Consider the following 27623-nt stretch of genomic DNA (forward strand, 5'->3'; position numbering starts at 1 on the left):
ATAATAATAATAATAATAATAATAATAATAATAATAATAATAATAATAATTTAAATAATTTATTTGTATGCCGCCCAATCAACGAGGAATCCGGGTGGCTAACAACAGTGAAAGTACAATAAAAATACAGTAAAAACAAACAAATCCCTTCCCAGCCCCCCAACCGTATAATATTAGTTCATTTGCCTTAAACTGTGTTTTTGAAATGCCTAAGGACTCTTAGGCTTTCAAGATTATGAGAGTTAGATTCTGAGCAAGAAAATTACCAATGCATCAAGTTGCTGGAGGGGGAAGTGGAATAAGTGGATTCAAGAGAGTGTGAAGGAGGAGGAAAACATTAACCTTAGGAAGTATGAAACTGAAACAGTTAAAGGAGCGAAACACTGGAAATGATGGAAAGCGGAAGAGGAAGCCTTGGAAATAAGAATCACCATGGGGTTCATAAAATGCAGCAACATTAAGACAGCTACAGTAAGCACCATCATTTCTACTATGCCTTTTATTGTGCATTTGAAAGAGGAAAAGGCAGAATAAATGAAATACAGGATTACATTACAATCAACAAAATAATAATTTGCTTAGAAGAGCTGTCCCACTCCTTGATGGGGGACTTCCTCCAAAACTCCCTCTGCCTCTAACCACTGATATGTATATCATTTCAAAAAGAAACCTTTGTTAAAATTGTTCTTAACCAGGACACATCTGATTCATTTCAGAGCTCTTAATCATAGTCCTCCAAGACTGTTTACAATAAATATTTTGATAGACTGTTTTTCATTTTTACAATTACTTCCTATTGTGCCTGTCAATAAGGAAGAAGTGTAATTTATGAACTGTATGTCTATGCACTTACGTTTCTCTGAATAGGAAAATGAAATGCATCCACCCAATAGAACAGCATCTTGATGTACAAAACAAAGCATCTCACATGGTAAAACTTAATACTTTCAAAATTTAATTGTCTACGTATAAAATACTAGCAAGAAGAGGGAGAATCCTATTGAATGGTGAATGAATAACATTTAAATAACACTAGAAATGCATACTCTAAAATTATTATGTTTAGTTATATTGTGTTAATCAAAGTGATTCTGAGCCTTATCGCATGAAAAAAAGAAAACCAAAATGAGTGGCTTTCTCCATGCCTCTCCACATGCTGTCACAGCACTTCTGTTAGTTTCCCAAGGGAGATGGTTGTAAAAGTATGCCTTCTGTCAAACAGTTTTTTCCAGTTTGACAAAAGGCACATTTTTCTGACCATCTCCCTTGGGCAGAGAACCGTAAAGGTCTGTGTTTGGGGGTGTTCCTGCATTCGCTGCTTCAGATGTCAACCCAGATAGATGCGACGTGCTTGTTATCAGCTTCAGCTGATATGCCACCTGTGTCCCTTCCTGGAGCCAGGAGACCTGAAAACTCTGGTACATGCACTGGTAACCTCACGACTTGACTTCTGTAATGCACTCTACATGGGGCTTCCCTTGTGCCTTGTCTGGAAACTTCAATTAGTCCAAAACATGGTGGCCAGAGTAGATCACTGGGAGATCTAGAGATGACCATATAACACCAATTTTAAAATCACTTCACTGGGTGCCTATTAGTTTCCAGGCACAGTACAAGGTGTCGGTGATGACCTTTAAAGCCCTTCATGGCTTGGGTCCAGCCTACTTGCGGGATCGCCTCCTTCCATACAATCCGCCCTGCATATCTAGGTCCTCTGGGAAAAAATTATTGCAGCCTACAAAGACCAGGCTGGCTGCGGTTATCCAGAGGGCCTTTTCATCTGCCACTCCCAAATTATGGAATGGCCTGCTGGAGGAGATGCTACATATTACCAACCTTGACGGCTTTAAAAAGGCTATCAAGATGGATTGTTTTCAACAGGCCTTCCCTGAATAACTGACCCAGTTGCCCCACTGATATGGACCATCCTAGTGACTACCCCATGATATCCTGTTTCCCGTTTGTGATTGTTTTAATGGTTTTAATTATATTTATTATAGTTATTGTTATGTTATAATTATTATGTTGATTTAGTTTAAGGAGGGAGGGGATAGTGGGATTTATTTTATTGTATTGTATGATTTAATTGATGTAAGCTGCCCCGATCTTGTTGTAGAGGCAGGGTAGAAATAATAATAATAATAATAATAATAATAATAATAATAATAATAATAAAGCAGTCATGGGGTCAGCAGTTGGGGCAGCAGTGGTGATGGTGGTGAAGACAGCAGTGTTAGTGGTGGTGTGACAGGGAGCAGTTTCAGCAGACCCCAAACTAGGAGTGGTAGACCCCAAACTCCACAGTGACAGGTAGTGTAGACAATCTACCCAATATCCCTGGAGAGAAAAATGTACATGGGTTGCTTCTGAAGCAGGTATGGGGGCAGGAATCCATTTGGACTTTGGACCTTAGTGTAGACTAGCCTGCTGTAACAGCAACTTTCCCCTTAAAGAAAGGGAAGTGTTTGTGGCAGAAAGAAAGGAGTAGTTACCGATCAATGGAGAAGGTTGACATGGGGATTAAATATGGCTAAGCACCATGACACAGAAAACATTACTATTACTTTTAGGGTTGCCAGTTCAAGATCATCCCAGATCCAGTGCAAAAACCTGAAACCTAGGAATGACCTCTGGAGATGTTATTAAGCAATATGCATTGATACCAACCACAGTTGCTCATAGCATATTATTCAAACACCCAAACTGGGAGGGAGAACATATTTTCCTGTTTTGAAATTAAGACAGAAATCTTAACTGAAGTAGCTGTTCAAGGTGAAATAAAGGGATTATTCCTTCTCACTTACATAAACAGATTGGATAAGAAACATTTACTCTACTTGCTCAATTATTTTCTAGAAAAGTGGATATAGAGCAGAGTGGAAGACAGCCCTGGCACCACAAGAATTGGGAGGAAAGGAGGCATCTAACTAATAGGCTATACAGACCGGCCACTAAGGCCAGCCTGGGGGAAGAGTTGGGGCATGGTGTTCACATGATGCATCCCCCAACTCCGCCCCCAGGCCGGTGTGACGCCAACTGTTCCACACAGCGGGTGGCGTCAAGGCACTCCTCTGGCTCTCCGTCTAGATGATACAGTGCAAAATGTGCTGAAAACCCCCGGTGCTGGTAGCTATGGCGCCCTTTCTGTGGTACAGAAAGGAGCCGTTTTTTGTGGCTCTTTTTTGTGCCATGGAAAGGTGAGATTGGGGCTGTGGCATGCGGTTGTTGTGGCCCCAATCTGGCGCTAAAAGGAGCAGCTGCAGGCTGTCTGTACAGCCCCTAACTACACAGATTCTTGAAAGTCTTAGCAAGTTGCTGTAACCAGTCAATCAAGCCTTGCAATTTTAGCAAACTACCTCTCTACTAGCTGTGGGAGATTTGCACACAGCCTTTTAGTTTTGCCTGGAGATGAGCCCATAAAAACTGGAGAATTTGTATCTTCATCTCTTGCCTTGATTTGGCCCATGAAAACCAGAGGCTCAGAGCCAGGCCCTGAGATCAGGCAACCCTATTCTCATTTACCCTTATTTTTGCTGCTTCACTACATTATTATCACATGGGCCCCAAGTTTCTCTGAATATTCAGTCAAAACACCCATGTGTATGTGTAGGGAGATTAGTTGTATTTGTGTGGGGTAAAGAAGATTATGTGATACTCACCACTAACACTACATGCAGTACTGATCTTCTATTCTGGGGGTGTTGTAAAGCTATTCTCCACTTCCATCATAAGTGTATGCTTTTCAATATTTGAATCACAGTTTTTAAAACCTGTTTCTTCTGCTTCCAATGCCTTCCCTGTTTCAAGTGTTTTATTTTTACAGTGCTGGGGGTAACTGAGTCAGTGAGCTGTGAATCATGTGGGGGCTGCCTTACTACAATACTAGCCTCATTGCCCTGCTGGATGTCATTGTCCTGCTGGAGCAAATCAGAGTAGATCACGCCTGCTGGCTGCTGGAACTCATATTGATCAATGTGTGTGTGTGAGTGGGGGGGGGCAGGCTGATATAGGTGAGCCAAATGTGGTTCTCAAGCCTGTTTTTGCACCTCTCAGTGCATCCACATTCACTAAAATGCCCTTCTTCTAACAAATCACTTCTCCTGGAAGTCTCCTGGAGTGGAAATTCACTGTTTAAACAGGTTGCAGTGCTCTCCAAGAAAATTAAGGGACAGAAAAATGGCCCCCAGACCTGCCACAGTTGCCCAGCATTGCTCTGGAGTGAAACAGTACTGCCACCTGGTTTCCTTATAAAATAAGGACTTTATCACGCAGGGAAAAGCAGGGGTTTAAACTGTCATTATCCTGTGAAAGTCGCACCATCACGCTGAAGATTTTTACACGATGTTGCAATTAAAGAGAACTTATCCTGGTAATAACCAGGTAATAACCAGGAACAAATCATTCACAGAGCAATCCTGTGAATGATTTGTTGCTGGTTATTACCTGGTTATTCCCAGGATAAGTCTTCTTCAATAATGATGTGTGTGAAAATTTTCCCACAATCGCTTGACTTTCCCAGGATAATGATAGTTTAAACCCCTGATTTTCCCTCTGATTCCCCCCGTGTGATAAAATCCTATGTCATTTGACTCTTAAGAAAGACATTTTTAAAAGGAGCCCTGGTGGCCCAGTGGTTAAATGCCAGTACTGCAGCCACAATGTTGTGAGTTCAATCCCAGGACTTCAGGGTTGACTCAGCCTCCCATCCTTTCATAAGTTGATAAAATGAGTACCCTGCTTGTTGAAAGCAATTGGCTTAGGGTTTGTAAACCATTTAGAGAGTGCTGAGTTCACTATTAAGTGTGATAGAAATGTAAATGCTATTGCTGTTAAAAAACAGATTCTTAGAGCCAAACTGTACATGATTTGGAAGGTCTCTGTGATGATTTCTCAACATCTTTAGTAAATCTTAAACCCAGAAAAGTTAACAGGGGCCATGGGATTATGCAGTTTCCTCATCAGTTTGGGAGCAGATGGATTTAGCAAGGGACTTCAAAGAGGGAACTCCCAGGTGAGGAATATTTGCAGGTTGGATTAGGCCATTGAACCAAAGATTCATCATACCTGCTAGGTAGTAAAGAAACACCCTGACCATACATATCCAAAGGAGTTTTTTTTGCTTTGTTTTTGGTTTTACTATAAATATATTAGCTATCCCATTCACATGTCTATTTGTATCTCTGATTTGCAAACTTCTAATCTTATTGGCTCCTAATAGATGTGAAGTTCCATCAGATTCTGCTTTTCACATTTTAGTGTTGGCATTTATTTCTAAAGAAGACCAGAATTGAAATCCAGCTGTCATCATGATGATGAAGGCATGAACAAAGATTGGGGGGGTGGGGTGGGGTGGGGAGGAGTGCAACCACCTGATAAAGAACTCTGACAAAAGTTGTCTGAGTAGCAACAGCAAAGTCTACTTAAGACATAAAAATAATAAATAATAATAAAACTTTAATTTATATCCCGCTTTTTGTTTCCACAATCAAAGCGACGTACAACCTTTAAAAAAAATACAATATACAGTGGTACCTCGGGATACGAAATACCCAGGTTACGAAATTTCCGGGATACGAAAAAATCCCATTGGAAATAATTGTTCCGGGTTACGAATTTGTTTCGGGTTACGAAAAAATTTTTTGGTGCTTTTCGGCGCTTTTTCGCACGAAACGCGGCTTTTCCCCATTAGCGCCTATGGCAATTTGGCTTACGAAGGCTTTTCGGGTTACGAAAGCGGCCGCGGAACAAATTAATTTCGTAACCCGAGGGAGCAGTGTATACAGTTCCCCCCCAAAAAGGATTAAACAATTCCATCCATTAAAATTACAGACGATAAAAATCTAAAAACAATACTACAATAATAAAATAACGGTAGGCAGTCTTCGCTTGTATATGACGTATTTCAAAAAATTATTTTATAAGCAGCCTAGAGTCACAGCTTGCAATTAAAGATGGGCATAAATAAAGGGAAGATGGAAGAATGGATATATAAGTTGCATCTCCCTTATCTGAAATGCTTGGGACCAGAAGTATTTGGATTTCAATTTTTTTGGGATTTTGGAACATTTGCATACACACAATGGGGATGGGACCAAGTCTAAACAAGAAATTCATTTATGTTTCATATACACATTATAAATATAGCATGAAAATAATTTAATACATAATATTTTTAAAATAATTTTGTGCATGAAACAAAGTTTGTGTACACTGAATCACTGAAAAGCAAAAGTGTCACTATGTCGGCCACCCATGCAAACAATTTTGGATTGTGGAGCATTTTGGATTTTGAACCTAACCTGTATACAGTTGCAGAACCACTAGGTTAGAACTGAGTGGTGATATGTTAAGTTGTGTTCTTTATCTTCCCTCTTTTGCAGTTTGGAGCAACCACCTCCAGAAGATAGTACTGAATGGCAGAACTGCCCTTATCAACAGATGGAGTAACAGCTACTTGGAGCCATTACAAAAGATGAAAGTAGTATGGGTCTTATGGCTTTCTCACTACCCAGAGGCAATGCAATGTTCAAGTGTCAAAAACTAACAATAAAACAGAAATATTTTTCTTCATTAGCAAACCAGATGGTTTCTCATGCATGAGCCAAGCATTTGCAGTAAGCATTTAACAACCCATATACAGCTTGATCTCAAGACATGTGGTGTGTTAAGGGCTGGAAATGTGAGTATGAACAATTGTCCTAGCATGAAATAGAAAATAATATTGTTATTAGATCACAGGCATATACATCAGCTGAAATGTATAGCATTTAAATATGTGTGAATTTCTTTTTTTAAAAAGCTTCTTTACTTAAAGGAGGCCAACAGGTTACTGCAGAAAGACACACAGGCCTGTTACAGACTGCTAAAATAAAGCTGCTTCGGGTCTCTTTGGAGGTATGCTGTTTAAATTATGCATGCATCCCAAAAATCCGGAAGCTGCACCAAAAGCTGCACTCCGGTGCTTAGGAATGGAGTGTGGCTTTGGCGCGACCTCCGGACTCTTAGGACCCATGCATCATTTAAATAGAATACCTCCAAAGAGACCCGAAGCAGCTTTATTTTGGCAGTCTGTAACAGGCCACAGTTGCTTTCCAAGTTCCATGTTGATCTTCCTAATATTGTTACATGCAGAATTTCTTCGAACACATTATAATTTTGGACTTCCTAATGCTATACCCTTAATATTTGTCTGCATTTCATATATACACATACAACTAATTTATCAAACGACTTAGTCCCATTAAGTTAAACGTTATCACAAATGCTATTTAAAGACTTGCTGAGAATTATTTTCTGATCAGTTGCTGCAAGAAATATTTCTTCTGGGACTCTACTGATTCTGTCTTTCAGAAATGATGAAAGCAGTCCAAAGGTATGATTAACTTCTTAGTCCCTGCAATTTCCTATTGCTCTGTTTGCCCTAGATTTTGGAATTGACTTCCTGACTCACTGCAAAATGCACAGTTGCTCAGCTTGATAAATTGCACAAATTCATTTTTGATCACAGTTATCTTCTATTTACTACACAGCCAGTGAGGTTAATAATATGCTGAAGCAATTCATATTCTATACACATACACCTTTCTACCTCCCCATAGTACTTTACATATTTTACACACCATGAGACACTATGTCTGTCATCTCACTAAAACACAGAGAGGTCATTTTTGGATGCCAACAGCTTTCTCTGGTTCATACACATTAATTCTAGACTGCCTACTTGGCTTCCCTGAGGACTAGTGAAAATAAACAGGCAAAAGATGGGTCTGTATAATAATGAAGTATTTTTATTTTTACCCAAGAATCAGCAACAGTAACAATTAAAAGTACTCAGATTCTGCACTTGGGCTGATTATTTAGATATGATACTTATTTTCATGCATTCTACATGTGGGTGGGTTTCCAGATAAGGGGGACAGTAGCCTATATTGCTGCCCACGCCCCTGAGGTATATACAGTGGATATGAACACGTATAAGGGAAAAACTACACCCATAAATCATGGACATTTGCCATCTTCCCAGAGAACCATTTATTTATTTATTTCATTCCATTCCATTTCATTTCATTTCATTCCGTTTTTATGTCACCTTTCTCCCCAAAAGGGAGCTCATAAAATCAAAACACTTTAAAAACAGGTTTTTTTTTAAATAGTTCAGTTAAAACAGTATAAAATTAAGATTAAAAACATACAAAAGTTTAAAAACATAATGTAAAACAATACCCCATATAAAAACCACCTTGTCATGATTTTAAAAAGCCTGCCTGAATAAAAGTCTCTTTACTTGCTAGCAAAAGGCCAGCAGGGAGGAGGCTAGGCCAGCTTCCTGTGGAAGGGAGTTCCAGAGGTTGGGATCAGCCACCAAGAAGAATGTCACTCGTGTCCTCAACAAGTGGGTTTTAAGGATCATGGGACTGAGAGAAAGCCTTCTCCTGAAGATTGTAGGGCTCTAGCAGGTTTGTATGGGGAGATGCGGTCTCTCAAATAGTCTGGACCTAAGCCATATAGGGCTTTATAAGTCATGACCAGCACTTTGAATTGTGCCTGGAAATGAACCGGTAGCCAGTGAAACTGTTTCAACAAGGGAGTTATATTCTCCCTATAATTGGCTCCAGTCAGCATTCTGGTTACAGTGTTTTGAACCCACTGAGGTTTCCAAGCAGCTTCCAAAGGTAGCCCCAGGTAGAGTGCTTTACAGTAGTCCAAAAGGCATGTGTCACCGTAGCCAAATCTGACATCCAAAGGAATGTGCACAACTGGTGCACATGCAAATGCACTCCTGGCCACTGATGAAACCTGAACATCCAGGCTCAGAGTGGAGTCCAGAAGGACACCCAAGCTGAGAGCCTGAGATTTCAGAGGGAAGTGTAACCCTATCCAATGCAGGCAAAGTCCCTGTTCCCTGATCTGCCTTATGACTGATGAAGAACACCTCTGCCTTGTATGGATTAAGTTTCAATTTGTTTGCCCTCATCCAGTCCATTACTGATGGCAGATACTGGTTTAATACAGAGACAGCTTCCTTGGACTCAGATGGAAAGGACAGATAGAGTTGGATGTCTTCTGCATATTGATGACACCGCACCCCAAATCTCTCAGTGGTTTCATGTAGATGTTAAATAACATGGGGGGCAAAACAGAACCCAGTAGGACTCCACAGACCAGCAGCCAAGGAGTTGAACAGGTCCTTTAGTACCACCTTCTGGGTCTGCCCCTCCAGGAAAGACAAGAACCACCGCGTAACAGTGCCCCCAAGTCCCATCCCAGAAAGGCGTCTCAGAAGACTAGCATGGTTGATGAAATTGAAAGCCACTAAGAGATGTAGCAGGACTACCACAGACACACTCCCCATATCCAGTTCCCTGCATAGGTCATCCACCAAGGCAACCAAAGCTGTCTCTAACTCATAGCCACATCTGAGGCCAAACTGAAATAGATCTAGATAATCTGTTTTATCCAGAAACCCCATATATTTTCATATATTTGATTCATGGCACATGGAATCTAGGATATGGCTGGGTGAAGCTGCACATCATTGTAGGGGCTGGGACTCCATCCTCCTTGCCCCTTTAATAGTATGGATCTTTGTCACATATCATATGAATGAAAAAACATCATAACACTTTCGAGGAGTTTAGGCATTTAACTCTAGTTACTGAGAGACAATGGGGAAATTGTGCACAGAAGAAAAGGCCCTGCCTCTTTCATGTAAATAGACAACATGATTTTTAATAATATTTACTTATATCCCGCTCTTCAGCCAAAAGGTTTATTTACGTTTTCACCTAAGTACTGGTGAAAACAAGGTCACAGCTTTATAAGCAACTGGAATATGTAATGATCTAAGCATCATGGAATAAGTTAGCATCTGGGTGTTGTTGTTTTTTAATGAAGTAGAACAGAAGGTCCCAAAGTATACCAAGGGAGGCACTGGCTAGCATTCCTAAAAGGGGATATTGCTAGGGTCAAGGAATGAGCTCTCTTCTCTCCTTGGGGTGATTGTCAATGACGTGAATACGGGTGGTATTTCTTCACCATCCAGTGACTCTGGGAATTCCTTAAAGAAGCATATAACCTACTGGAGTACTCACACCCCACAAGAATAATAACTAATAACACATAGCAAGTGAATGGACAAGATCAACAGCTGAAGTAACATAACACAGCATGGAGCAGGGAAAAGTGTCCCATGGAGCCACTAGCAGAGAAAGAGGCCAAAGCTGTACAGTGCTGACTTATATGGGCACACGTGATGGCAGAAATGAACCCCAGCACTGTCTTCGAACCAGTGGGGAAGAAGGGAAAACCACTCCTGGCTGAAACCCAGGGGAAGGGAAATTGTTCAGCAATGTTCTCTTCTAGCTACATTTACAGCTTTGGTAATACATTTAAATTCATGGTGGGGAAAAAATCCTTGATCTATTCTTTGAATGTCAAAGTCTCAGTTCTAGCTGTTTATTTCTAATTCTAAATTTATTTTTATATGTGCCTTGTTTCTTTAAAAACATCAAAGCTCACCTTTTCCCCCCAGAAGAATTCAAAGTGGCCCCCAATAGTAAATTATAAGTTAAAAACCTTAAATATGTATAAATGTGGCAAAATTATGTACAAAATACATGAATTAGGAGAAATGTACATGACAATTCTTCATCCCATCATCTAGAAGGGAAACATGGTGTGCCAAAATTCATACATTTGTAAAACTGCAAAAAAATGTATGTATTTTAAAAAGCATAAATATGTAAAATGGGGAAAAATGCAATCTGATCAAAGTTGGTGGACTCCCATATATTGGAGGCTGCCAAACAGAGACTGGTGGTCAATTCTTAGCGATGCTTTAGGTATAGATTCCAGTGCTGGATTGGACTACATGGATCTTGGTATTACTTCCAATTTCTGCATCCACACTGCAGAAATAATCCAGCTTGATACCACTTTAACTGTCATGGCTCAATGCTATGGAATTCTGGGAATTGTAGCTTTGTGAGAAATTTAGCCTTCTCGATCAGAAAGCTCTGGTGCCCCACCAAACTATACTTCCCAGAATTCCATAGCACTGAGCACAGCAGTTAAAGTGATGTTAACCTGGATTATTTCTGCAGTGCAGATACAACCTATGACTTTAGAATGGAATAAACTCAGCAGCAGCAAAATGGGGTCTTAGGTGATGTCATGTGTGACAGATTTAACAATCCTTAGTTTAGGGAGCTGGGCTGGAAGTCTGACACAAACAATATGGCTGTTGCCAGCCATGTGCCATCCTTGGACATATGGGCTTCTGCCGCTTTCTGCTATGTTGTCCCAGTGCTACCATATCCGTACGCATAAGCAGCCTGTTTTGGTTATCTGGGCCAAGGCTCTTATTGCTGCAGCGATACAACATCCTCCTCTACCTATCCTCTTCCTGTGTGACATATTTCACATTTTGTGCACGCACCGCAGTGTGCCAAAAAAACTTCCAGGGTTTTTTCTTTTCCTCTACATACTGTCCAGTAGGCATAAACATGTAACACGTATACGTACAAACCATGGCATGTTTATATATGGTGGGTGATGGAAGCTAATTTTGTCTAGTCCTGTTTCCAATGCTACTAAAGAAAATCTGGATTTTTTTTCTTCATGATCTACACCACATAAATTTATCACAGATGCTTTTATCTCCTAGTACTCTTCCCCCTCCACAAGACTGGCCAAGACAGCTCAAAGCATTCATCTTTTGATAAGTTTGCAGAGACAGGTTATTTTTTCCTACTTTTTAAAAAACAGAAAGCAGGAGAGAAGAGTCTGAACAGAACAGGGGTTGTCAGTGGAGGTGGGATATTTTTGATGGTTTCAGCCTCAGACCATAAAGAAATGTTATTCACCCATGCACAACATATAATTCATCCTAAGTGGCAGCAGCCTCTGCTCTGGAGAAGCATTTGACTGAGCTGCCGTACAAAGTCAATTACTGCTTATTCTCAGGGAGGCGGGAGGAATCAAGGGTGGAAGGGTTGCAATGCCTGCCAAGAAGGCATGGGGAAATTTGCTTTGTGTCAGTCTGCATGACACAGTATCTCATTTGGGGATAAATATAAATCTAGCAGGCTGGTTTGTGTGTGTGTGTTTGCAAAAGAGGTGCTATAAAATATACCTTCCAATAACAACATTCCCATTCCTAAGCCTGAAATAAAATCATGACACTGTTAGAAGGCTGCTTTTACAATTCCAGCAATTTCATTTTCATCAAGAGTTTCTTTAATGCAAGGCTAGTTAGTGGCTCACAGCCTCAACCCTGTTTGCCTTACTAAAGAAAATGACTGAACACCTCATAGATTTTAGAAGTTTTGCTTTAGAAAGACTGAGCAAAATTGGGAGTAATTAATTTAACATCGTTGAAATCTGAGCCGTTATGAAAAAGAACAAAGGAGGGAGAACAAACCTTATATGAAATGGAATAAAAAAACAGTTTTTTATTGGAAAGGAGGGATTCTTGCCAATTAAAACAAATAAACTAAAATGGAAAAGTGAAAAGGAGTACATCTTGAAATAAATGACATACTTAGTGCTGCGAAATGAGCGTAAATGTATCTCAAACAAATGCTAAACTCCAGAATTTACTGCACCATTCATGCAGTTTCATATCTCTCATTTCATGCCACAACAAGGGATTCTGAATACTCCATATGAAATACAGCAAGACTATGATCCCCCCTCCCTACCAGTAATAAACTCCACGCATGCATGACAAATCCAAGCATGCAAAATGTTTAACATCCCAGTTCGGAGATACTTTGGGGACAAAATCCGATTATGAGTTATGTGCCACAATAAATAGGGCTCAGCGTTTCATAAAGCAATTTATAGTTCATAAAAATGACAAAATGTACCTGTCAGATAGAACCCGGAGAGCAGATCTCTGTGCTGCCTGCTGGAAGGAAGGGCAGAGATGTTTATTTTATACTATGACTTTTAAAATATGAGCTCAATCAACACTTAAAAAAATATGTCACAGGCATTCTTGTCACGTGTCCAAATTATAAAGCATTAACAAGTAGCAGCAAGACCATATCCATATGGATATTTTCCATCTACAGCATGTAATAACACTTTGCTAAGTATGCTATAAAACCAGAGAACTGTTAAAGCACTGCACAGATCTTTAAATCTGAATGATCAAATTCAGGAGATTTTTAAAAATCCTTGCAAGAATTAATTTCCTTCCCAATATCGGCTTTACCATTAGGCTCCTCCCATTCTTCCACAGAAAGAAACATCACAGATTTGGGTCCCTGGATCATCTGTAGTTAAAGAATTGTTCATTTAGCAAACTGTGAAAGAAGTGCTGCAGGGCAGGCTTTCTAAGGCACTGTTGTGATTTGTTGCTGGCAAGTTTTGACTGTACTGAGCACAGATGAATGAGCCATTGATGTACTCTACCTCTCAGTTGTTGCCTACTGAAGGTGGTATGTTAGTATGCTGGTGTGTTAACTTGTGGAATAATAATCATAGCTTTTCAAATTTAATAAAACATCCAGTAAACTAGCTTCATCAAGTTAAATAGCTTCCCATTTTTTTTTATTGTCCCTTTGCTTACACAAATCTTATAGAAAGGACTGACATGGTTTCATTTTGTTAAGTAACTGGATATGTTATGATCATCTTGGCTATAATTTTGGCCTTGGCTTTAACCTCATGTATTCTAAAATCTCACATCTCCCTTTGGAAAAAATAATTAGTACAAAAGAGGGCCATACATAGATGCCCATTACAGCCAAAGATGTATAATGTCTTTATAAAAAATAATGACCCTTTACTATATTTACTTATTTGTAATAGATTTATTACACCTAAAGAGCACATCATAGGCATATTTGTTCATTCCCTTTCCATTTTATGTCATTCTGTGATGTAGTGAACTCTTTGGTGCTCAGGTCACAGAAGACCTGGGGGTTGGAACAGATAGCCCAAAAAGGGTGGATTGGGGCCACCCCAGAGCTGGTACGCCCGAGGCCATGGCAAACACACGCCAAGGGCCCCAATTCACCTCAACACCGGCCCAAATAGGAGTGGTAAAGATGCTGAATTTGCCATGGACCAGATCCCTCTAACTGAAATTAATCACTTTAGTGAACAAATCTTTTGAAGATTCAGGTAAATGTATGTCCTGGTGGGAGAGAAAAGAAAAGAGAGATGAAAGATGAATTGAGTTTGTAAGACATGATTCTAGGCTTTAGGGCAGCATTCTCCAACCTGACATTTACCAGATGTGTTGGACTCCCACTAGTCCCAAAGAATAATCAAATGCTGAGTTTTACAGTTTGGGGAAAATTCTAGATTGGAGGAAAGCAACTTTAAAAAGAGGGAAGAGAGTCATTTTGAAGGTAAAGATAGGGCATCAAAATATTCTTCCTTACAATCACAACTGACAGCCTCCATCTATTCTCTGTAAATTCAATGATCTGGCCCAGCTCTAAAGTATTGATCAGTTACTTAATTAATGACAACTCTACTAATTAAACTATTGCAAAAGTTAAGTGCTCATGGCAGTGAATTAATTTTCTAATTTATAACATTTAACATTATCAAATTAATTTTCAAACTTAACATTACAAGCTCTGTCCTAGAGAATAAATGCCCTGATTTCCTACAGATCATTCCTTAGTTATGCAGTACACCACACTACAGATCTGAAATGGAAGCCTGGACAACTGCCATATAAACATTTCATAAAATTGCAGAGTTGGGAGAGACCTTGGGGATCCTCTACCCAGCCCCCTGCTCAGTATAGGCTCTGTAAATTTAATAAACTAATTTGTCTTCTGTCCAAAGCTCCTGCAGCACCTGGGGATGTAATTCATTTGGCCATTGAGACTCATTTAAAGAAGTTAGATGCTCTCTAACCATGTTCTCACTTATTCTCAGCAGCAAATCTCTCCTTATTTAATTTTTTTCTGCTTCTGCCACAAATTTGAACACAAATCCCCTTCTCAGAGAAGACTGAGGGAAAATAAGAATTGAATAGTTCATTCTATTTTTCATCACCTGCTAAAATCACACTTTTCACTAAGCAGTAGCTTTCCTTGTTTTTAACACAGTCAAAGGGAGCCTTTTTATTTTTTGCATCCCTTGCAAGTCATAACTCATTCTGCGTCTTTGTCCTGCTGGTATCATATTTACCAGTTCAGTCTATTCTGCTGTAGTCCTCTGATTTTATGTCCATCTTTTCCACATGCTGCTTTTGTGTCACAGTTCATCAGAGTGCAGCTACCCTGGCTCCTTCATGTACCACCTGTTTTTGCACTTGTTTTGTTAAGGGAATAGTTTATTGTTTCAGCATTTCAATTTTCAGGACCTCCTCTCCTACTTGAACTCTTTTTTCCTTCAAGTTTCTAGCCATGGGGTCACACCAAACTTTTATCTGGGTCTTCCTACTATACAGATACAGCTAAGCTCTTTTTTCATAGTCTTTGCTAATGCAAACACCAAAATGGCATGGTTACTTTCCCACCCCCAAATGTCTGCCCTTTTTATTGTATCCAGCAGTACTTTCCTGTTGGTCAGGATTAAGACAAGGATCCCTATTACAGCTCACAATTGTAGCCCTATGATTTCACTTTAACTTCCATGGCTCCATCCTACTGAAACCTGAGATTTCTAGTTTGGAGAAGTACTAGAGGAGCTCTCTGGGTGAAAATTCTAAAAGCCTAAACTGCAAATCCCAAGATTTCATAGGATGTTGCCATGACAATCAAGGTGGAACCATAGTGCTTTAATTGTTGTGTATGTTCTTTAAGTCACCTGTTGATTTATAGTGATCTCATGAATTTCATAGGGTTTTAGGAAGAGGTGGTTTTGCTAGTTCCATCATCTGAAATATAGCCTACAGCACCTAGTACAGTCGGCCCTTCTTATACACGGATTTTTTATACTCGAATTCAAGCATCCATGGTTTGAAAATGTTCAAACAAAGTATAAATTTCAAATATCAAACCTTGATTTTCCATTTTTTATAAGGGACACCATTTTGCTATGTCATTATATTTAATGGGACTTCAGCATCCATGGATTTTGTCATCCACTGGGGATCTTGGAACCAAACCCAAGCGTATAACAAGGGCCAACTGTATTCATTGACAGTCTCCCATTCAAGTACTAGCCAGGGCTGACCCTGCTTAGTTTCCAAGATCAGAAGAGATCTTGTACCTTTAGGATATATAGGCTATCCCTACAGTTAACTGCTAAACATGCTTTACTGTGTTAGTAGTCTGACAAAGTACCAATGGGTAACTGCCTTCTGCACTGCCCCCTAAGTCTCTGAGCAGACAAGTATCTGGCATTTGTCTTAATGATTCACTTAATATCATTTAGTAGCTGATGTGCGGTCATGACTTATAAAGGCCTATGCAGCTTAGATTCAGACTTTCTGAAAGATCTCTCCCATGTGAGCTTGTCTACATTGGTCCTTGGAATTGTGCTTTTTCATGGACCCACTATCTTCACAGTGTGAACACAAGTGTGTTCAGTGAGGACATAAGAAAAAGACTTCTCAGTGGTTGCTCCCAGGCTATGGAACTCTCAAGAGACTAGGCTGTTTCCCAACCTGTTCTCCTTCCACCAGCAGGTAAATATCTTTTTATTTGAAAAAGCATTGGTGCTTATATAGAAAGGTATGTAATGGGGTGTGCATGCTGCATTAATTAACTATATAGTGTGAAATGACCCTGGACAGCAGGTTGTCCTATTTGTTTTTCTGATTTCTTAGAATGAAGGTAGTTAGACAAGTCAAAAACCTGGATGTTCCATTCTTAGCAGTGACAGATGTCAGGGTAATTGAAATCCTTTTTTTATTACTGCTGCTTGCCTCTGTAAAACATTTGTCATCTCTTCTAGAAAAGCGCAATCCATAGTCAAGGCTTCTGGCTGGTTGAAGGGTATTTAAAAAACAATACCTATTTTGTTTTTAGAATAAGATCTTGCATTAGGACCTGAAGGCCAGACTGGAGAGCTGGATCTAAGGGAATCCCTAAAGATTGAGTGCAAAGAGGATTGGATCTTTCCTTGATCTATCACTTTGCACTCCTTATTGCAGGGTGGGCTAAGTACAGCCCCATGACTGTAAGCAGACCCAAACACCCTACCTCTCAACAACTGTCTTCCTAGCAATTGCCTGTCCTCAAAGCCCCCAGTATAAACAATTCTGCTTTTAAACAGGTTACAGGGCCATGCACTGTTTACTATAAAATATCAGCCTTTTAAAAGCAAACTGAACTTCTGGATGTTTCAGTTTTTTAAATAAATAAATAAATAAATCTGGCAATCTTGGTAGTTCTTGCCACCCCCCTGGGGAGAAGCAGGGATAGAGAATTGCTCCCCAAACCATGGAAATTCGTGTTATTTTTTTTTAAATAACTGTATGATTTTTATTCAAAAATTACCTTGCAATTTAAACAACAAAGTGTACCCTAAAATATGCTTCCTTGAATACATTTTAACATAAAATAATGTATTTAAATGATTTGTGTGTGTGGTGGGGGGCAGTATGTTTTTTGGTTTAAGAACTATAATGAAAAATTGATGACATGTGGAAACAGAATACAGTAGCTGCATTTTCATTTACGTGATTTCAGGAAATAGGATATTTACAAATGCATGGCAAACTAAATCCTTGAACATCTAAACTTAAAGATACTTTCACCTTTACTATGCATTTGCTGCTGTTAAAATATTTCACTGGATCCCTCCTTTTTCTGAATCTTTGAAGCACATTCAGATATGATGTTGTTTTTCATTCTGCTCACATGCCACTATTCTGGAACAAAGACTGGAATTTACTAGAAAACAGTCATATAAGTATAATGATAACCAGTGGGCAACTTTTCTATTTTATAGCTCAGCACTATGAACTTGACCAGTTTTAGTAAGTTATGGCCTAGATCTTTTCTTGCAAGCCTCTTTAATAACTGAACTGTATCAAGGAAGTGATACAGTATCACTAGGGAAAATGTAGGAAGTATGATGATATCACAAGTGCTATCTTTAATGTAAAACAAATAATTATCATATGAAAATAAGGCATATTTATTAAGACTTTAAATACCAAGAAAATTGGAGAAACACATAAATTATGACTTAACCAACCAATATTACTTCATGAACTAAAACTGGTAATCAAAAAAGCTGAGAAATTTCTAGGGCCAGATGGATTCTTCAGTGAATGCTACAAATTACTATATTATCAATTATCCCCACACTTGGTTAATCTTTTTAATGAATTATTGAATGGTGGCCACCTTTCAACTAGCTAGAAAATCTTTAGAGTTATTGCCATACCCAAACTAGGGGGAGATTTACTAGAAACCTCAGCATATCATCCAATTGCCCTAATCAACCAAGATGTGAAACTCTTGTCATCAATTTTTGTTGCATGTATGTATACTTTCATTACTGAATACACAGCTGTAGATCAAGTAGGATTCGTGCTGGGGGGAAGGTGCCTCTCAGGTAGACTTTGTAATACAATGTGTTCTTCCATTCTACCATGCCACATTCTTCAATATATTTGGTTTCTCTCAGTGCCTTAAAGGCCTTTGACAGGATGGTCATTACTTATTTGAGGTTTTAAGTAAAATGGACTTCACTGACAAATGTTTGAGGACTGTAACCAATGTATATAATGGACCACAGGCAACAATTCACATTAATCAGTGGGATTCTATGCCAATGACATCTTGGACACTATAAACAGGATTATTCACTTTCTCAATTGCTTTTTGCTATAGCTATAGAGCCCCTTGCATCTCAAATTGGACTCAAGTCACTTCAATGACATTACCAGGACTTGACATGGCAATAAAAGACACACTAACTCGCCTCAACATGCAACTTGTAAATGGCTGGAGGCAGAAGGATCCTTCTAAAGCTTTTCAAAAGGTGTTCACCTCTTTCCACCTCTGCTTTGAGATTCGAAGATAAAATGAGAAGCAGAGTGGTAGAAGCATCATCAGGTTGGCTTATGACATTTTAGTCCAAATTGCTGGAAGACTTTATCCAGTAGTTTCATAAAGACATTTAAAAGCACATTTAAAACTAGTGCCTGGAAATTTTGTTTATAACTTCTTCTGGCTTAGTATATTTATTTGAAACTAATAAATTTCTTTTCAGGAAGTTTGTGTGTTATTGTAGCATGATATTTTATCCAAATGAATTTTAATTAGGCTGCAGTACTAGAAACAAAAAAGGAAAATGGCACTGATGGAAAAACAATACAAAGAATTCTGGGTGAGCTCTTCTGCTTCAATACTTCAGTTGCCATAAACTGTAAGATACATGATTGTCTCCCTCGTTTGCTCTCCCCATTAGCGAATACAGATTAATTCAGAACTAAGTCCATTGATTTCCTTTCAGTCTATTAATCATTCAAGAAAAGTTCTAGCTGTACTTCAAATCTATGAGACAAAGCAAGTAGTCTTACAGCAATAATAATCTTCTGATTCTCATTCTCTAGAGATTGCATCTTCTATCACAGCTTTTATTGCCACAAGCCAGACTTTAGGAGCATAATCAACACATATTCAGGTTTCAATGTTGGTAAAACAAACTACCCAAAAGTGTCACAAGTTGCAATCCATTGGTGAAAGGAAATCAAAGAGGAAATTAAGTGGCTTCCATAGTAATTGGCAATGAACAGCCAGCAGCTTCAAGGTAATAAGGTACAGCAGCGCATAGAGCAAGCTGAAAGGAGCTGCTGAAGCAGAGGCACCCTGCTTCTTATCACAATAGCAGAAGAATGTTTAAAATGTTAATATAAAGGCCAGAGACTACATGCTAAATGGGTTTTTGTATCACTAAGGTTACAATTTGACAATATTACTAATGTCTTTTAAAAAAGAACACAGCCCTCTCCAGGGAGTAAACTAATGAGCTAGGGAATGAAATTTTATTTATTCATTTTTTTGTGGGTGAGTGAATGGGTTCACACTATAGGCCTGCAGAGTTTATATCATGACCACATATTTCTTGCACTTGATCATTTAAGTAGAAAGCAAGTTGTACTGTTGATATAAACTGGGCCAGTACCATATTTATAGAAACAAGCAAGATTTCCATGTGTATTCTGTGTGCAGACTCTGTGGTCATAAGACATGGTTTCACCTTTTACATAGTTACTAGTAGTATCCCATGAGTGGCCAATCTAGGGTCACCTGGTATGGGAAGATTATGTCACAACTAAAACAAATGGAGGAAGAGGGGAGATGATGAATGGCTGGTTTGTACTTCTGGGGACTTCTCCTGTGCTGTGCTACTGTCTGTTCCTCAGCTCAGGAGTTCAGCAGTAAACAATATTAAGGCACCAATGGAATGAGAAAGAGGAAATGCATATTTAATTCTTTATTTACAATATTGTCTATATGTCATTTTTCAGCTGTAAAAGTTCTCAAAGTTGTTTGGGGAAATCAAAGTGAGGTTTGCAACACTCATTTGCTGAGTGTTCACCAGCTAGTCATGGGAGTTTATCACATGAGGGAAACTCCGTGCAAAAATGGGATTTAAAAGATAAAAAAACCCCACAAAAGCAGGTTGATTTTCACACATGTTGTGTTTAAACTTGTGTTAACCTCAATGGAAAATAAACAAAAGCTGCTCCTTTTTACTTCCGGGATTTTCTGAAAGTAAAAAGGAGCAGCTTTTGTCTACTTCTCCTCCATTTTCTATTCAGGTTGACATTAGTTTAACAATGAAGTCATGTGAAAATCAACCCACTTTTACAGATTTTTCCTGAATTTTTGCATGGGATTTCCTCCGTGCGATAAACACCATGCTCTCCTCCATGATATTCTGTATTATTGTCCTGTAATATTGCTTCCTTTTTCTGTTTTCCCTCCTATATTTGCAAGTCAGTTGCTCTCATTCCAAAGCTCTTGAGCCAAGGGGCAGAATCTAGCTGCTAGGGGTCTCCATCTCCTACCCATGTATTCACCCTTTCTCTTCATTGTGGTTAACATCATCACCTTTTCCCCTTTCAGGTAGCTTCTTGCCACTGAACAGAAATTTTGCTGTCATGCTCTCCCTCTGATTCCATTTGGAATAACTGGTAAAATGAAGGCACCAAACTTTTCCATGCATTAAGCCTAGAGAAAGTGCACCTTGTGGGATCTAAGCACAGTGATATATAATGGAGAGCTATGGAAAGGGAGTTTTCATTTTAGTAAAAACCAAACAACCCAAAACAAAAAAACACAGAAGCCTGGGGTCCCTTTCAGGTATAGAATTAACAACTGCAGGGTTATAAAATATAACCAAAATTCCTACTGCCTCTAGCTCAGTGAGTCTAAAAGTGAGTGGTACACCCCCCTCCCCTCCCAGGAGTGGTGGAAAGATCAAGGCGGAAGTGAGAATAAAAGGGGGCAACAGAGGAATCTTCCGTCAAAGTACTGGTGCACAGGAAAGACAAGGGGAAATTGGTGGCCTTTTTAGATCATGGTGGGGATGAGGAGTTAGAGCACATGGCAGGGAAAAAGGGGTGACAAAAAGGAGCTTTCTTATTTGGGACCCTGCTTAAGCTTTTTGAGCTTTGCTGGGACTAGGTTGGAGATGTGCTGCTGCTCCTGCTTCTTTTGTCTGGCAGGCTGAGAGGAGATATACACAAACACTGTTTCTTCTGCTGTGTGTGTGTGCATGGGGGGATGACGGATGACTAAAAGCTGTGTGGGGAAGACACATCTCTAGGGAAAGCGTATTTGAGGTTGATTCTTCCAAAGAGTCCTCTTTTAGATTAAGAGTTCTTCCTCACCGGGGAGAAAAGTGGGAAGCCAGCTGTGCCATTCTCTGCCCCAGCAAAGGAGTGAGAATTTTTCCACACTGGGAAGAAGCTTCTCCTCTTGCACCTAATCATCCTTGGGAGCAGCAACTGAGCAGGAGTTGAGCAGTGACTGGCTAACCAGTAAAGCAATGACTGGGAAGACTTTAGGCCGAACCAGCTTTGATGCAATGCTGGCATATGCAAGAGGCTTCTTGGTCAATGCTCAGCCAGCTGCTCAGTTGACGCTTCCAAAGTAATAGGTTAAAGGGAGCAGCAACCAATCAGCGACTGAGAAGTCTCTTGCTGTCGCTTAACTGGCTTCCCAGTCACTGCTCAACTGTTGCTCCCTTTGCACCTGGTCACCCTAAAAGCAGTAACTGAGCAGCCAACCAGCCAGCTTTCCTTTTGCTATCAGGCCAGCATGGGCAAGAGGAAGGAATATGTCTGGGCCACTGCTATATTTGAGGAAAAGTAGAAGGTGGTGTTGAATTGGGCACCGCTGAGGTAGTTGCTGCTAGCCACATGGCTGCTGTACAAACAGTAGATCTAACATCAAGAAATATGAATTGGAGCACTAGGGTTGTTACCCAAGTGGAAAAGAGGCAGTAGCCTAGCTCTGAGTCTAGCTAAATCAGGGGTAGGCAACTCTTTTGAGCCGGGGGCCAGGTTGCTGTCCCTCAGACAACTGGGAGGCCGAAGCCAAAACATAAATAATTAAATAATTTTTAAAAAATTTAAATAAATAAATAAACTGGGACAAATGTAGGACAAAATTTTCAAATGGAGGGCACTTTTTAAATAAAAATGGAGAACATGCGAAAAATTTGCTGATTTTTAAAAAAATGTTAAGATAAATGCATGTTTCTGAGGCTTCTATAGACAATTGCCCCACCATGCCCCTCGCGCGAGATGCCAAAGGCCCCGGCGGCAGGACCAGGCTGGGGCCGGTCCCAAAGCCTCGCCGAGCCGCATCTGGCCCGCGGGCTGCAGGTTGCCTACCCCTGAGCTAGATGGTCTCTCACTATTCACATAGAATGCATTGTCTCTCTTTTGATCCTAGCTGTCCCCAAAATTCAGGGGATGGGGGGAGGGAGCCTCCACTGGGTCTAATAACCCTCACTCCAAAGATGAAATACTAACTTTTCTCACCAACTGTGCCTTGAAGTACTATACTTTAAAATATTGTTTGACTTGGAACTTCTAGAGCAGAGGGAGTCTACAGAGTAATTTCTGAGATCCCGTAGGGCCCTCTAAGACTCCCATTTTACCCCAATTGTTTTTAGCTCTCAGATGCCCTCCTATACCCTGTAAGGGGCGTTGGAGGCGTTTTTGTCACATTTATGGCCACTCTGATATGCAGAGATATTGTTTTTCTGTGCAGAAAATCCTATGTTCTATTCAGAAAATGCTAGTTTCTGCACAAACCCACCCATGCTAATTTTGTGCAGAATAAGTTGCAAAGTGTGCAAAGTCTTCAAAAAACTACAGTTTTAATTTACTTTCTTGCAGCAGAAATAAAACTGCTGAAATCATGTCTGGCTTGTTTTAATAATAAAACTAGCAAAGCATTATATGCCGACTATATGCCTCATTTTGCATTTCCTTACACTGAATCTCATTTTGCCACATGAATATCTTTTCATCTGGTTTGGAGAGGTCTTGTTGGCACTTTTCATAATCCTTTTTTTCTACTAAATTAAGTATTATCAAATTATTGGGAAATTATAGGCACAGAGTTGTCCCAAGATATTTTGCTGCCTTAGATAGTTGGGTTTCTTTCAGCTCCCCTCCACGTTCAAAAGCCAACAGGACTGACATTAGCTAAATGTTTCTTTGATACTAGTGATGGGACAGTGTCTTTCAATGCATTTGATTGAAGCAGGCCAACTTAAGGAATGCAAAATAAGTTTCCTCCAACGTCTTGCTGTTGCAGGTGACCATCTGACTCAGGGTAATGACAGAATCGGCTAAAGGAATGGGAAGGAGGAGGTTTTGGGTAGATATTCAGCTCCACAGGGCACCTTCTGATCTTTTCAGCTACTTCTTTCCTGCCACTTCTCTACTTTGTCCTTTCCTTCTAGGTGGATGTATCAAACAGTGCTATTCCACTGCTCAGTTCTGTGTGGCTTGCAAAAGTGAAAGAATAGCAGTAGATGGTGAACTGCCCTGCTTTTACTCCCTGACTCATGTGTTCTTTTCCCTTGCCAACTTTATTCCAGCACTTATTTTTGCATAATTTATTATAAGCACTGCATTCTCAGTGGCCTTATTGTGGAATATACACTTGACCTTATCTCAATGAAGCATATTCAAATCAAGCCTCTTTGTGTTATACACACAGCACTACAGAGCTTGTCTTTCCACTGTTTCTTTGGGGCATGACCATACAGCAGTAGTCACACAAGGAGGCTTTTAAAAATAATGAGCATCTGCTGCAAAGGGCAGTGGCTGCTGAGATCATTAAATGCAATCATTAAACTTCATCTTCTATTAAAATCTTGTTAGCCAATTTTAGATGCATTGCAGCTAAGACTCTATTAATGAAAGCTGTCATAGCTAATCTGGTTCTGCAATGCTGAGATTTAAAATACTTCATCTTAAGACTTACATCAGATAATATGTCCTTAGGGAAGGCTAAGGTTTAGGTGATGGGTAACTTTAACATCTGCAGCAATAATTCTGTTGTAATTTTATAAAGCCTCACAAGTTAAAGGTATTGGTTTAATATGTCCTTCAATATTTCTAACACACATTTAAAGCTTGGAAACATAACAAGGTCAAATTAAATGTAATGATAAATGTGTGGTATGGCCTTGTGTGATTTTTTGACCTTTAAATAGCAGGTCTATCAGTGAACATCCACAACCAGTTTCAGGAGGATGCCACATGGGAAAGTTGATTTAATGTTTTCCTCACTTGCTCTGTTCCCAATAAATATCCACAATTTCCTATTTGACTTATGAGGGATGTTGCAATTGATGCCACTATAGTTCTCTCCTCTCTTATATCAAAACAGTGTTTTTATCAGCTACAGATAAGACTCTCTCCAAAGTACTCACCAGCTACACAAACCTACAATTTTAACTTAATCCCATTCCTCTGTGTTTGTGTGTGGCTATGCTATCTTTTCTGCTGAAAAACCCTACATCTCAAACTATGCCAGGTATGGGGTTAGGATCATAGCCAATTAGAATAGTATGTTTTGTTCTGCCGTCTAGCTTGTATCTGTTTTATCTTGGTATGTATGTATATTCAGTGCTGCCAAAAATTCTAATGTTCTTCATGTCTGGCATTCTGCCATTCCACAACTGAAATGATGTCTGTGTGGTGCCTTTGGTTGGCAATCTACTCTGGAAATATGCTTCAGTCATGGTAACGTCACCTGAGACTGCTAGGGGGGTTAGCATCTGCCAGCATGCACATTGCCATCTCTGAGATCTCATTTACTCCCAGCAATCCCATTTTCCTCAGGAAAGTAGCTCACACTTTATCTGTAGCAAATGCCATGGTCTTCCAGAAAAGCTTGAATGTGATGTGAGAGGTACTCCCAGTTCACTCTCAAACTTGGTGCTAACCATGGCAATGTCACATTTTAGCCTTGACTTTTTTCTTCTGCAAGTAGGTGAGGCAATACCTTGAAAAATTATCCACAAAAGTTAAAACATATCTATTTCTGTAATGTGAGTGCATATTAAAGGGGCTTCATAGGATGCTGTATGGGAGATCTAGTATTTGGTGCTTCTATCAGTTTTTGCCTGAAATGAGGGATTAGCTGTCTTTTCTGCAACACAGATTATGAACCTGCTAGGACTGAAGGTGGATTTATCTTGATATCTGTGGCCAGGGTCTGATTTTTTAGTTGAAGAACAGTTTTGGATCATGATATCTAAGACACCTTTGCTATACATAAAGTCTGCTCTCATTCTTTTTCTGCCTGAGCTGCATTTGCTTTAGCTCATATAAACCATCATTTTCAACTGCCTGAGCAAACAAAACATTTTTAATAACTGTGCCCTTTTCCTTTTTGAAAAAAATATTTCATATTCTTTTTAATCTAGGCTTGACACACTGAGCACATTGTAAATCAGGAATAAATAAGACCTTATCTGCTATGCTTTGCACAATTCTGTCAGGTAGTTTGCAATGTAGGTGCCACAGCCAGACATTTTAACTTGCAAAAAGTGTTCATAAATAACCTGGGTTTTTCTGCAGTGTTCATATCCATAATATCAAATAAAATACCAGAACATACTGTGATTAGTACAATCATTCAGGAAGATGTCTTCTGATTGTATTTATCAATTGCCTATGCTCTTTCCTGTAAAAGAAAATGGCTTCCTTGCATTTGTACTTTGTGAGATTTATTATTAAGATTGGAAGAGCCATGATGGCTTTGTCTTGTGCAGAGTATTTCAGAGCTACTATAGCTTGAAGTCTTTTCATGTTATAGCAACAGAGATCTGATTGGTTCTCTGGTGGAGCTTTTTGTCTGTCTTCACTGATTATGTATTTTGGTCTATTGAATTTGAGCAAGAAGAGAGGCTAAAGCTCTTTGTTTAGTGGATTTTTTTCTGAGCTCTAAAATGCCCCCCCCCCCCGTGCTTTAATTCCAGAGAATCTATCCCATCTAGCAAATCAAATCCCACTTTCTGTTCCTCACTATGATTAAATCTGCTTAATCTCAATTTATCAGAGATGGTTACCAGAGTCTCATGATTCCTCTCGCTTGTCTCACAATTCCTCTTAGAATCAAGTTTGAGTTCATTGATTCTCTAATCCAAATTTTTCTGAGATTTGGAATTTAGAACATGTGTAACCAAATGATTTTTTTTGGGGGGGGGGGATTACTCAATATTTGTCTGGGTGTGTCTTACACTCATAAGAGTAACTGATTATCTTCCAAAGGATTATAGATTATAACCTGTGTGGTGGAATATTTCTTTCCCAAGCAACAGCATCTTCTCCTCCCAGCACCTGTAAACATTTCGAATATTTTAATGCAATTTAAATCCAGTCTTTCTGTTGCTGGTAATTATGACAAGGCTTCCCAACAATAATCCTGTCATTTGGCAAGAGATTTTGCTTGGTTAAATGTTCAGAAAAATTGAGTATCACCGAGGAGGGGCGGGGGGAAAAAAGCTTCTAGCTGTGTGCTTTGAAGGTAGGTGGTGGGAGAGAAAACATTACAAAAACACACTTGTGCAGATAAAAGACCAACAGTACCGCTAACTGCTTCTGCCTGAACCCCAATAAACTTTTAGGAAATGAGAGAGATAATAGTGGCTCTCTCAGTCAAATTGGCAAGGCAGGACCTGAACAAGAAGTCCTGCACCCACCTAACTTCACTTTTTTCTCTAGCAGAGACAAAAGTTTGTAAAACATATAAAAAGTACATTTATTTGCCGACACCAGTGCATGATTAAATACCCAATTTAACGGAGGAGGGAGAAGAGAAGAGGAGAAAAATTGCTGCTGTTTAGAATGGTAAAGAAAAAGCGGGTATAGTAAAATAGACAAGAGGTATGCAAACATGCAAACCAGCAATTAATGATTGTGTACATGCAAACATTGCATGCAAACTAACACTGCTTAGTTACCTAAATTGGTATCTCTACATAGGGACATCACCAGGGTTGTGTGAAGCGTTCAGTCTACAAAAGGCGACACCCTAAGAGGGGGTGACACCATTGGTCCCCAAACATCTGCCTTTGGGCAGAGGTAGGCTGTGGCATTCACCTGCTTCCCTTTAAAATGTAGAAGAGATCATGAGAGTGGAGTGAGGCTCAGAGAGAGGAGAAAGGAGAGGCTTCAGGGTTTGTTTATTTTTTAAAAAAATTAAAAT

The 27623-nt window shown here is 39.5% G+C and overlaps 1 protein-coding gene across 1 annotated transcript in view; it reads right to left on the reverse strand.

Annotated features, from left to right (window-relative positions):
- Positions 1–27623, reverse strand: part of AFF3 (AF4/FMR2 family member 3) — a 299241-nt gene that overhangs the window by 62416 nt on the left and 209202 nt on the right. Inside the window, exon 8 of the mRNA XM_042460463.1 lies at positions 12870–12910. Within this exon, the coding sequence (XP_042316397.1) occupies positions 12870–12910 (41 nt within the window). The remainder of the gene's footprint in view (positions 1–12869; positions 12911–27623) is intronic.

The sequence above is a fragment of the Sceloporus undulatus genome, chromosome 3 (assembly GCF_019175285.1).
Source record: "Sceloporus undulatus isolate JIND9_A2432 ecotype Alabama chromosome 3, SceUnd_v1.1, whole genome shotgun sequence".
Taxonomy (NCBI): Eukaryota; Metazoa; Chordata; class Lepidosauria; order Squamata; family Phrynosomatidae; genus Sceloporus; species Sceloporus undulatus.